We start from the raw sequence: 12,858 nt of genomic DNA, 5'->3' as shown, positions 1-12,858 counted from the left end.
ATTCAATACAGATTGTCTGACTACATAATATCCTTGTTCCGGACCATATGAGTACTCGTATGGGCCAACGGTATGTGTATGTTCGGGGTAATTAACACTCTGCTACATTTTTACTTTTAATACTTCTAAATTCCTCATATGGTTTAACCGTCCATTAAAAAAACACTATCTTATAGGTTATTTTATTATCTTAAAATAATAAAAAGATTAGCAAATAAAAAAAATAAAAGTTTCAGATAGTAAATTTTACTTACTATATTTTATACCGATGGACATAACCGATGGTCATCAATGATTTGGTATAACGAGTGCATGGCAATATGTCGGCTTAAATAAATTAATCCAAAAATTTCTTAATGAGCTGTTACACAAGAAGTCAATGGAAAGTAATATAGTTTATTCAAGTTGTCTTGTAAATATGGTGTATTGCAATCAAAGTACGATATTTGAGATCTAGAGCATCTTAACAACACCGTATACATATCGGAATGACCTCGGTATTACTTTACGCAGCTTCAAAACTGCTAGCTTTTCACTCGCAAACAAACGGTGTAAATGAAAAGGATCGTGCACAACCGACTTGCAAGTGCAAAAAAGCTCTGATACCATGTTTTATAATGTAATTTAAAAAAAAATCCTACATGGTCCAAATACTCATATGGTCTCGCCCGTGAATAACTAAACGAGTTTTATACTCATATGGTCCGAACATACGCGTATGGTCGGACAATATTAGTATACAGTATACGCTTTTGGCAGACCATATGAGTATACGCATATGGTCGTGACCATACGCGTATGGTCAAAATACTCATATGGTCCGGACCATTCCCAGTATGCTTAATATTGTACCAACGTTATTATTAAAAAAAATGTTTCTATTATGATTATTGTACAATACATGTATATACATATATAATAATTATGCGTTTTTGGCGTATTGAATTTAAAACCTGATGCCTTTTGTTATCTTTTAATCATGTGTTTCTTTGTCTAATACGTTCTAATATTTATTTGTATTGTAGTCCTGCAATATTAAGTTGTCATTTCAATGTTATGTTTAACATTTCCATTAAAATGCGAGGTTTGGCATGCCACAAAACCAGGTTTAACCCACCATTTTTATCTTAAAAAATGTCCTGTACCAAGTCAGGAAAATGGCCATTGTTATACCATAGTTAGTTTCTGTGTGTGTAACATTTTAACTTTGTGTTTCCGTTGTGTCGTTTGTTTTCTCTTTTATTTGAGTGTTATTTCACATTACTATAAGACGTGTCACTGTACTTTTCTATCCCGAATTCATGTATTTAGTTTTGATGTTATATTTGTTATTCTCATAGGATGTTGTCTAATGCTTAGTCGTTTCTGTGTGTGTTATATTTTAATGTTGTGTTGTTGTTCTCCTCTTATAAATAATGCGTTTCCCTCAGTTTTAGTTTGTTACTCCAATTTTGTTTTTTGTCCATAGATTTATGAGTTTTGAACAGCGGCATACTACTGTTGGCTTTATGTGCAAACATTTTTTTCAATATATCTCTCCATACAACCATCAATTAAAACTCACACATTTTTTGCTATTTTTTTTCAAAGTTATCTTATACACACTTACTTACACTTGCTACAATAGTGTCCTGTTCGTTTCGGCTCACAACCATCAGTGCAAACTGCAGTTTGTATATCGCAAATATCATTTAAGCAATGTTTAGTGTTGCAACCCCAAACACAAGAACCATTTTCGGGATGGCAATGTCGTTCTATGCAATTTTCTGAACACATTTTATCACAATTATTTCCCCAAAAGCTGTTTTGACAACCTGAAAAAAAAAAGTTTTCTTCTACAGTGTTGAATCACACTGAGAGCGTTGACCAAATAGTACATTCTCTGTTCATCTACATTATTTAAACAGACGTTATGTTGTTATTATGATTAAAAAGAAAAACTCAAAACAATGGACAAAAATGTCCATAAGCATAAAAAAACAACTGACATTTGAGCAACACCCAACACCTAACACCCACAAAAATGACAGAGTGGTCTCATATACTTTGAAGAGGTATTAACATAATGTTATCCTTGGGTAACACGAAATGCTGCTTCTAAGTACAAACTCAGTCGCTAAAAGAATGATATTATGTAATGGAACAAGTAACAATATTGTTGCTCCGGTATTTGGAACACATTCATTGTCAGCTATAAGACAGATATTCCATAACGGTCAAATAAATTGTGACAAAGATAATATATCTCTTTCACTGTACTTGAAACAATTGGTATATAACCCATAACCCACCATTAATGGCAACATAACACAGTTCAACTACAGGTCCATGGTGTTGTGATCCTTTATCATCGAAATAGATGACATATTTTCCAAGTTGGTTACAAGGAATAGTTTGTGTGATGTTTGGCAGACCTGGATCAGGATCCTCATAGCAAAGATAACATCAGGTGGAATTGTTGATGTATTGGTCACATATAACTTAAACCCATCCATGCGATGTGCATCTGTAATAGAAAGCACACTAGTATTAGTTTGGACGGTAGCAAATGACTGAGAGGTCATAATTTTAATTTATGAACATTCATATAATTTATTGCAACGATGAAGGAAACAAGTGAAACTTTTCATTTATTCTTATTATAAAGAAATAGTGGTGTGCACATGTGTAGGTCATGTCTTGGCTAACTATTAAATTTTGTAAATCCTGTGTTTTGGGATAAATATTTCCGTTCCAAATTTAGGAATTATAAAATGGTAAATAAAGACCATGATGATATTAGAATGAGATGCTTAAGGGCATACGATACAGTTACAGGGGAGGTATGACGTTGCTAACGTAAAATGTTATTTTCGCGACGTCAAACTGTGACATGTCCGGAAAAGATGCATTTTTCGACTGATTCTTATCATTCAAACTGATTTATTTGAAAACGAGTTCATGGACCCCTATTTTTCAAAACGGCAATTTGTTTGATTTTGCAAGGAGATTATGTGACCCAAATTTTATAAAACTGTAAATAGAGGATTTTTTAAAATTTTGTTAAACATGCAGCAAAAAATGACGTTTTGTCCTCAATTCATAAACATTTGATAACTATGAGATATTTCTGAATTTAAAAAATGCATGTTTTTTAGGATACTAATAAAAAACAGAAATAAACGATTATTTAACAAAAAAACATTTTGTACTTATCTTTTATAACGAAAAAGTTATGTCTTTCTTTCGAAAAAACAATTACGGCCACAAATCTGTCTTTTGAGCAAATATACAAAATTTCGACCTTACTTTACTCAAAAAGTAGCACATGAAGGTATATTTTTTATTACATATATGATTTAATCAGGTAAAAAAGAGCCTAGTTGCAAATTTTCATGAACTTGTAAATACAGGATCAAAACTGTATCGTATGCCCTTAACAGGGTGAGTTGATAATTCAAAACACCACTGGGTTTGTAAGTTGAGGATATAGATTGTTTTCAAATAGTGGCTAATCCATCTTGGACATAATAATAAATAACCATTACTCTTTATAACTTGTAATGTACAACGCGTTGTTTTACGAGGATAGATTTATTTCAATCAGGAACGCGTGCTACACTTGTAATAATAAATACATTTTTTTAACTTGACAACACATGCTGTGTAATAAGTAAAATCACAAAAATACTGAACTCCGAGAAAAATTCAAAAATCAAATGGCAAAATCAAAAGCTGAAACACACCAAACAATTGGATAACAACAATCTTATTCCTGACTAGGTACAGGCATTGTCTTGTGTAGAACATGGTGGAGTGAACCTGGTTTTATAGCTAGCTAACTAGATGACAGTTGCATTCAATTTCATTATATTGACAAAGATGCGTGAACAAAACAAAGAGCACATATTTGAAAGCATGACATCTACCTGACAATAACGAACACAATATTTATAACAATCTGAGATTCAAACTTAATTTATTAAAAAAAAAATGAAATTGCGACTAGTTGACATTCATTCTTTAAACATGTTAATTGAACACCTTGAGTTTACGACTACCATCATGTAGATTGGCAATCATTTACTGTTCACTTAAATAATGATAGGATGAGTCATAATTGGAAATCAAGACAGGTGAAAAAAAGAGAACAGAGAGAAATTAACACAGTACGTTTCTGAACATTTTGGTTGGAGCAACCGCATACAAATAAACGGGGATGCTTTAAAATTATAGAGTAATGATTATGTCAAGAACTTCTAACACAACAACCGTATCTCAAATATATCCGATCAATCTGTATATAAAAAATAAAGATGTGGTATGATTGCCAATGATACAACTCTCTACAAATGTCCAAAATAACACAAAAAATTAACAACTATAGGTCACTATACGGCCTTCAACAATGACCAATGCCCATACCCCATAGTCAGCAATAAAATGCATCTAAATTTGAAAATGGCGTTAAAGTACGATAGTTTCATTTTTGGTCATGTTCGGTTAAAGTTAAGGAAATATATTTCGTAACTTATACAAAAGAAAATGTGGTATGATTGCCAGGGAGACAACTATCCACAAAAGACCAAAATGAAACAGACAGTCTGCTCTATGGTCGGGTGGTTGTCGCTTTGACATATTCACCATTTCCTTTCTCAATTTTATTATTAATATCTATAGGTCACCGTACGGCCTTCAACAATGAGTCTTGTTTGATACTTTAAATGGAAACCTATCCATTTCGTAATCCGAATATAGTCATTAATCAAATAATTGACAGGTAATGAGTTAAGGTTTGTGGCGCTAAGTTTTTATATTTTAATACATTAATATATTTAGATGATATCTATACCTTTTGAGTTTTTGGTTTTACTTACAGTTTTCTCGGTAATAGATAGCTATATCTGTAATGTAAGCAGTTCCAAAAGAGAATTGAAACATCCACCAAGCCGCAGTTGTCTGAATGTTCGAGAGAGAACAGTAAGGAAAGGAAAATGTATTTGCTATAGGTGGATGTATGGCATTTACAGGAGCAGTTAAGTATGAAGAACTTTGAGTAGCATTGCCATACGGTGTTAAGTTATCTACAAAAAAAACGCAGTTGCTATATATAAAAAACATATTAGCCAATAATTCATGTTTTTCCAGTAGATAACAATTCTTTCAATGATACAAAACACAATGATATAAAAAGACATTATCTGCCATAAAACGCATCTGTTGTGGTAACCGTACATACATTATACCAGGCTTTTGACGTTTCCTGTACGTATTTCAATGACAATTTCGATCAGTAGTAATTATGTGTTTTAAGCCTCTGAACCTCCCTTGCGAGATACCGAAGGGAAGCCAACTGCTCCTGAAAACCCAGTTCTATCTGAATTAAATTTTCGAAATAGGTCTATGAGCTCAAAATGCAATTCATACACGAGGAGCATGAACATAGAAAGCCTCAGGTTGAGGAACCATGAATGAATTTCGAAAATATATCATACAGTTGACTTCTAAAAGTATGTAGAGCCATTATATCCAAATAACGATTGGGTAAGTCCGTAGTATGACGGCCACATCACGGTTAAAGGTTAATTAAAAAAAAAACATGAAAATTTGATATGTGTTGTTGATCTAACCCGTGCAAACCTGTATTATCCATTCTGTTCCAAAATAAGACGAAAACACAGCCAAATCTGACCACCAAGGGCCGTGATGTTTACAATGCTGAATTATTTTGAGAAAATGTATAATTTTCGTTTATTTGCCAAAAATGCAACTTATTTGCAAATGATCTTTATCCTACCTCTGAGGCAAATTGATTTTATTAAATATAAGGTGGGGTATCATTGGGCGGACTGGTTTAAAATAGGGGAGGAGACGGGAAGGCTGGGTGGTAATTGTACCCACAGTTAATCATCAGGTGCAAAAAGTGTAATTTGTATAGGTTTATTGTCCTTTTTATTGATCATGAAGAACCAGGGATGCCAGTATAGTATATGTATATAGTCTGGATTTAGCGTGTGAACCTTAGTTAACAAATTGACCCCAACAATTTTTAAATGGGAATAAATCTATTATTGGTACAGCAGTCTATGCAAAGGTCATTAGGATAAAAAGATGCGGAATTTCATGCATTTACCGATGTTTTACTTCAACTTGACCTAAAACCGAGGATGTCGTTTCTTGTACATTTTTTTCAAAAACAGTTTAGATCAGCAGTTATTTGCTTGCGAATCTTTTTTGCAAATGTTAAGCCTTTGAAATTCCTTTGTAAGACACCGAAGGGAAAATCGACTCTTCAGAAGACCCTTTTTTGTCCGATTTCAATTTTCCAAATGCGTATATGAGCTAGAAAGACTATCTAAACACGAGACACATGACAAAAGATTGCCTAAGGTTAAAGGAAAATTCATAAATTACGAAATAAGTATCCAACAGTTGACTTCTAAAAGTAGAGCTATTTGAGGCAAGTTACGTTGGTGTGGGTTAGTCCATTCATGACGGTCACAACATAAAGGTTAAAAAGTTGATGAAATTTGACCATGTGTAAACTGATGTTGTCGAAATTTGAGACATTAAAAATAAGCATATACTATTGCATAAGTCCTTTGGTGTCGATGTGGCATGCAGTATGTGGCGAGACAGAGCAGTCATTCAACCAACGCATGAATGGTCATCGAAGTGACTACACTTGCAAGCCTGACCTACCCGTAAGTCGTCATTATAGATCACCCAGGCACGTCCAAGCTGATCTCAAAAACCTTACAATCATAGACCACAACCAGGGTTGGTCGATCGGGAAAGATTTTGAATAAGAAAGTTAAGAACAGTTTCCAAAGAGGGCATAAATGAAAAAACATAGAATGAGTCATTCATTTTCCTGTCATCACTTTTTTCAAAAAATTGTTTACCTACCTTCACTTGTTTCCAGTAACTTAGGCTTCCGCACTGGATTAAAAGTTCAAATTAAAAAAAATCATACCAGTTTAAATTACAGAGCCCCATTCAATTTGAAGGACGTAGCCACGTTTAATTGTTTTACCTTCATAAATACAATTTCACTTACTTTGCCACATTATTAAACTGCTATTTGTTTGGGAGGCTTAAATGTGTAGTTATTGTTGCAATTGCCCTACCGTTGTCAAATTTGAAATTGTATACCAACTTGAAAAATTTTAGGACTGATATCCATGCAGTAGTTCTAACATCTCAACTGCCACCACCTTTGGAAATTTAGAGTTGTGTCAGTTTACATCGCAAATAACTAATTGTATTTTGGCATATCTGTGTAGTTATAGCGCCGTGTTTGGAACTTTTAAAATTGTACCAGCGTCTGTGATGTTCGCTTAAATTGTATAGATTTTAAGATTTTACTAGTGTCTCAGTTTGAATATATTTACATGATTCATTTGACATCGTAAAATTATTGAAGAAGGATATCTGTCATCCAAAATATAACTTATATTTGTTAATAGTATAGTTATTATATGGCGATGTGAATGTCCTCTGTTAATGTGGTCCATACGTGTTCCTCGTACTCGTTTATTTATATGAATGAGACCGTTGGTTTTGCCCGTTTAAATGATTTAACTCTTGTTATTCTTTGGGGCCCTGTATAACTTTCAGTTCGTAGTGAGCAAAAGCTCCATGTAGACGGCCGTACCTTGACCTATAATGGTTTACTTTTTTTAAATTGTAACTTGGTTGGATGGTCGTCACATTGGCACTCATACCACATATTCCTCTATATCTATATACATATGTTCATTCTGATAAGGTGAACACACTTTTTTTCATTAAAATAATAGCATTATTAACTTACGTTGTGCTGCAACACTCAACAGAACAGTAGTCATTGATAACAGTAGTAACATGTTTTCTGACTTGTAAACAATGTATAACAAACAGGTATAGTAGGCACTTAAATTTTTTCTAAAATAAATGGTAAAGGGAAAAAAATGCCATTTAAGAATATTTTATCAATTTTAAACGTAACGTCGGGAGTCAACGAGAGACTCACTAGATAATAGCTATAGTTTACAATGTACAGCAAGCAGATATAGTTAGCACTTAAACTTTCCTAAAATATATGGCACAGGGAAAAAATGCCATTAATATTATTTTATCAATTTTAAATGAAAACGTCTGGGATTATCAAGAGACTGACTTATATAGAATCTGATATTATAATCTTATAGATGTTATAACGTATTAATACAAGAAAAGGTTGTTAGAGCTACACCAAAATATTTCACTTTTCAATTATTGACTGTGTGTAACCTTTTTTTTCACCTTTTTTACTTTAAATAAAAGTAAAGTTACAAATTAGATTTTAAAACAAAGTATTTCTTATTTACCTTTTAAAAATTCTTAGTTTAAAAAACGCATGTCATGTTTATTCAAAATAATAAAATTAAAATGACAATCAGCATGAACTGTATACAATCCATCAATAACAAACAAACAAACATTTATCATGTTTATACCAAAACATTAAACAAATAATTTTGACAATGTTGTTTTTGTTTTTGTTGTTGTTGTTCTGTTTTTTTGCATTTCCATATGATATTTTTCACCATAATTTACACGTTTAACTTTCTTTCGAATGATCATATGCCATTACAAAAAAAAGTTCAAATGAATATTATAATTTGATATGCCATGGTAATTCGCATTATGATAATAAAAATGTTGATAATTAATGTACTTGCAAAGAGCGACATAATTATCTTTAAAAATGTTAGAAGTTAAGTGCAGTAAGATCCGACCGCACCCATTTCACTTGTAATCGTTGCACAACTGCGATATATTATAAAAGCGAATATACTGTCAATTCAGAATTCGAAGTGTTTACAGATTTAAATCACAAATAATTCTTTGATCAGCATACACGTATGGTCATGGTTACTTATTCAATAACAATAGCGTTTTGTGAAAATTAAGTCGATGTCACCAAACAAACATTATAAATTTTCAAAATATGTTTGTCTCATTTTTTTCGAAAATAACTTTACAATGATTACTATCATCAATGTAATCCATCGTTAAATATTTACGAATGTGTTTATAGACATAGGAAGATGTGGTGTGAGTGCCAATGAGACAACTCTCCATCCAAATAACAATTTTAAAAATGTAAACCATTATAGGTCAATGTACGGCATTCAACACGGCGCCTTGGCTAACACCGAAAAACAAGCTATGAAGGGCCCCAACATTACTAGTGTAGAACCATTGAAACGGGAAAACCAACGGTATAATCTATATAAAAAACGAGAAACGAGAAACACGTATAAATTACATAAACAAACAACAACTACTGTACATCAGATTGAGATTAGGACAGGTGCAAACAAGTGCAGCGGTATTAAACGTTTTGGATCCAAACCTTCTCCGTTTTTCTGAAACAATAGCATAACAACACAACATATAAAACCACATGATAAAATATCCATTTGCAGGCTTAACTCAATCAAAAAACGTAAATTAATACACCATGAACGTATACATTCTATCGGCGAAATCTAAATGCAAATGCACAGTTAATAAAATATAAGGAACAAACATTCAAGGTCAAAAATCAAAAAAAGCCATGGCAAGACTCTACTGCGAAATATCTAACCCTTCGAAAATTTTCACTTTAGAAAAAAAATACAGGTAAATCTTGAAGTTTATACAAATTTAGTAAGGAGTAAAATTTTGAGATATTCCAAATAATCAAAGCTAGTATATACACAAGATCCATATAAATATAAAATAACAAAAAAACATTATAAACAGATCGAATTAACAACAAAAATACGATTTGAAAGTACTCGCAGTTACTGACTGCTGATTAAAAGCCAAAACCAATTAATAATAGAAAATCATGCATCAGAGACTAAAATCAACTAAAACACATCCCAGGGATTTAGTATTTTAACGTCGTGAACAGTCAGAGAATACATGACTTGTGCAATGCCAAAAATATATGTATCGACAGGTAGTAGGATAGTGAGGAGCGACTTATATAGAGATTCAAATTAACGTGTCTGTGTCTCTATCCTCCCGCCTGGTCACTTTCAATCATATAGCTCATCATTTGTTTAGTATGTTTATGCCTTAAATATTTCGACTACCCAATTTGCGTGTTGACGTTCCTTGTCAATTAATTTACGAAATGTTCTTTAAGAGCACGGATTAAATAAGTTTGATTGTTCAAAGTCCAGTTCAATCTCGATTTTTAATTAATCAGTATGCCACCAACACTTCTATATTGACATTACAATCATTATGAACATTTGCGTATTGACAATACTTAATATTACAAATAATTTCTCCTTGCCTACTTTATAATGTACTGTTTTAACAATAGTTTTTTTCTTATTTAAAAATGTATAATACTAAAACGTTATATACATGTAACGATACTAAAACTGTTATAAGGACAACTAAAACAAACAAAAAAGTATTTCCTTAAGTTAATAAAGCAACTATGAAGGACTAAAAGTAACCATATTTTGCATTTATTATATCATTACCAACGCATATATATATCTACACAATATTCTTTGCAATTATAATGCATTCAAATAAATATCAGTAGTTTGATTATTTAAAATATAAAATATACTAAAAAGAAAAATAGACATACCTTTCCTTTATGTTTGATGAACCTAACAGTTTATTCTAAATCAGTAGGTGTTAGAGTGCATCGATGTATAACCGAAATCTAGCCATGCATACATTACTAACACTTTACAATATCCCCCTATGTAATGCTATTTGGGATGAAGTATATACGCACATGTACCATCTTACGGCTAATATTAATTAAAACAAATAAGGTTAGACACTTAAGCAGATTTATTAATTGATTGTTGTTTACATTACGCCACATTAGTACAAAAAAACTGTATCGCAGCGAGAGCTAATTCGAGTTTTTTTACAATTTAAATTTAGTTTTTAAATTTAGACAAAAGGTCCTTCAATATACTAAAATTCTAGACTAAAGCAAATTGATCTCCTCAGTTGAAAACATCAAGGAAAACTATAAACAAAATTATGAGTGTTAAATTGATCCCAATAATTATTTATCTTTTAATATTATTTACCTGTCATCGAAATAAACTTTAACACTCTTCTTGTCGACTCAGATCAATACCCTATTAATCGAAGTTATGTATTCAGTGAACCTCTCAAGTGAAACATCATGGGCATTTATTTATTCATAAAGTTTGATTTAATTTAATTTAATTTTTATTCATATTGTATCTATTGAAAAAAAATATGTATTTTTCTAAACAAATACGAATATACGCCATAGTATAAAAATATGGCATGGTGTTCTGATGTTTCTGATATATCGATAAACTTTTGTGTAATAATAAATGAAATATGCAGATTTACCATGCCTATGATCATGCAAAAGAAGAATCCAGTTGTTGGTTTTGTTTAACAATTTGTTCAATGAAAAAGGGTTTCAAAAGTTGATTTTATGATAAGTAATTTAAATATTGATGTACAGTATCCAATCGAAAGTGTTGCAATAATTTACAAAATTGGCAATCTTACCACATTTCATATATACCAAATAATTATCTGATATTTCACAATAGACAAAAGATTTAGACCATTCTATCGTACACAACAGCTTGAACGCTTTATGGTGTCTTTATCCACCTGATATAATATCATTGTGATAGTTCACTTAATGCCTGATTTCATTCCACGTTTTTGTCACATTTCGGCTTGGTTTAAGAAAGAAAAAAATATTTTATCTTTTAGCAAGAGTTATTCGTCAGTTGTTGTGTTATTGACATTGATGTATGATTATTATCACACCCATTCGATAAACTATCCCTAGTGAGATCCTGATGTGTAGATATATTTGACTTCTATATTGATACTTTTATTTGATCACTTAATGTAGACATATTTTACTATTATTCCATCGTCATTATATCATTGATTATGACATAAAAAGCTAAATAGGATCATTAAATATTTTTGGTCTACATATATTTCTAAAATACTAACGTACTATAATATGTGTTCATTTTATCTGAAAGGGTTGTGCTATGTACTATTGATTTATATATTAAACAGGAGTTTAAAAGTGATATGTCTTTTAAGAACATACAAAAATCAAAATCAATTCCTTTGAATGAATAAACATCTCCTGCAATGCACCCATCTACATTAAATCGAATACATCTTTAGTAAAAAAAGTTGCAATTAGAAACACTCGGTAGTTTTACAGATCTACAGACTATAAATGTGCTTTACCAATAACTCTAAGCAAAACTTGTGATTCGGAAAACAAAATCACTCATCGTAAACAATTGAGGAAAACAACTTTGGAAGCCCAAACGTCTTACTTTTATCCAATTCTTCATCGATAAACTAACAAGGGATATTAACTTGAAAAGGAAAAAAGTACACACTAAAGGTTGCAGGTGTGTAAGAACTAAGTGAAAACATATGCTTGTGTTTAAAAAAAATTATGAATAGTTTATTCACTTACATGTATTTGTATCTGAGGCAAAAGGAATACGCAAAAAAAAAAGTTTCTCTGGAGTCAATGGGGTTAGTGTATTTCATGGGTTTTAAAAAAAAAAGAAGATAATATTCATGCTGAAACATTGAAACACTATGTTTAAATCAGTTGAAATTGGTTTAACAGCAATTGATTGTTTAAAAGCACCAATAACGAACAGACTCAAAGCACCGATATAAGAGTGCTCGCACATCACTTTCTGTAAAGTACTGTGAGTATGTGCAAAGCAAAAAACAACTATTAAATACATCATGAATTCCTTGTTAATTTACTGTTCATGCTATAACTTTGCATATTGATTCATAGCTTTTTTCCACTTATATTATACTTTGGTCATACTTGTTAAT

The 12,858-nt window shown here is 31.6% G+C and overlaps 1 protein-coding gene across 1 annotated transcript; it reads right to left on the bottom strand.

The window, feature by feature from the left end:
• Positions 1 to 1,672: 1,672 nt before the first annotated feature.
• LOC134724466 (uncharacterized) lies at positions 1,673 to 11,101 on the bottom strand. Its single transcript, XM_063587496.1, has 5 exons — positions 11,067 to 11,101; positions 7,796 to 7,905; positions 4,857 to 5,063; positions 2,292 to 2,506; positions 1,673 to 1,814 (listed from the first exon to the last, which is right to left on the bottom strand). Exons 2-4 carry the CDS (start codon positions 7,845 to 7,847, stop codon positions 2,319 to 2,321), a joined length of 447 nt encoding a protein of 148 aa, XP_063443566.1. The 5' UTR covers positions 7,848 to 7,905; positions 11,067 to 11,101; the 3' UTR covers positions 1,673 to 1,814; positions 2,292 to 2,318.
• Positions 11,102 to 12,858: the final 1,757 nt, after the last annotated feature.

Source organism: Mytilus trossulus, chromosome 7 (genome assembly GCF_036588685.1).
Source record: "Mytilus trossulus isolate FHL-02 chromosome 7, PNRI_Mtr1.1.1.hap1, whole genome shotgun sequence".
Classification (NCBI taxonomy): Eukaryota; Metazoa; Mollusca; class Bivalvia; order Mytilida; family Mytilidae; genus Mytilus; species Mytilus trossulus.
Note: the sequence above shows the minus strand (reverse complement) of the source record. Positions and strands in the feature narration are given on the sequence as shown.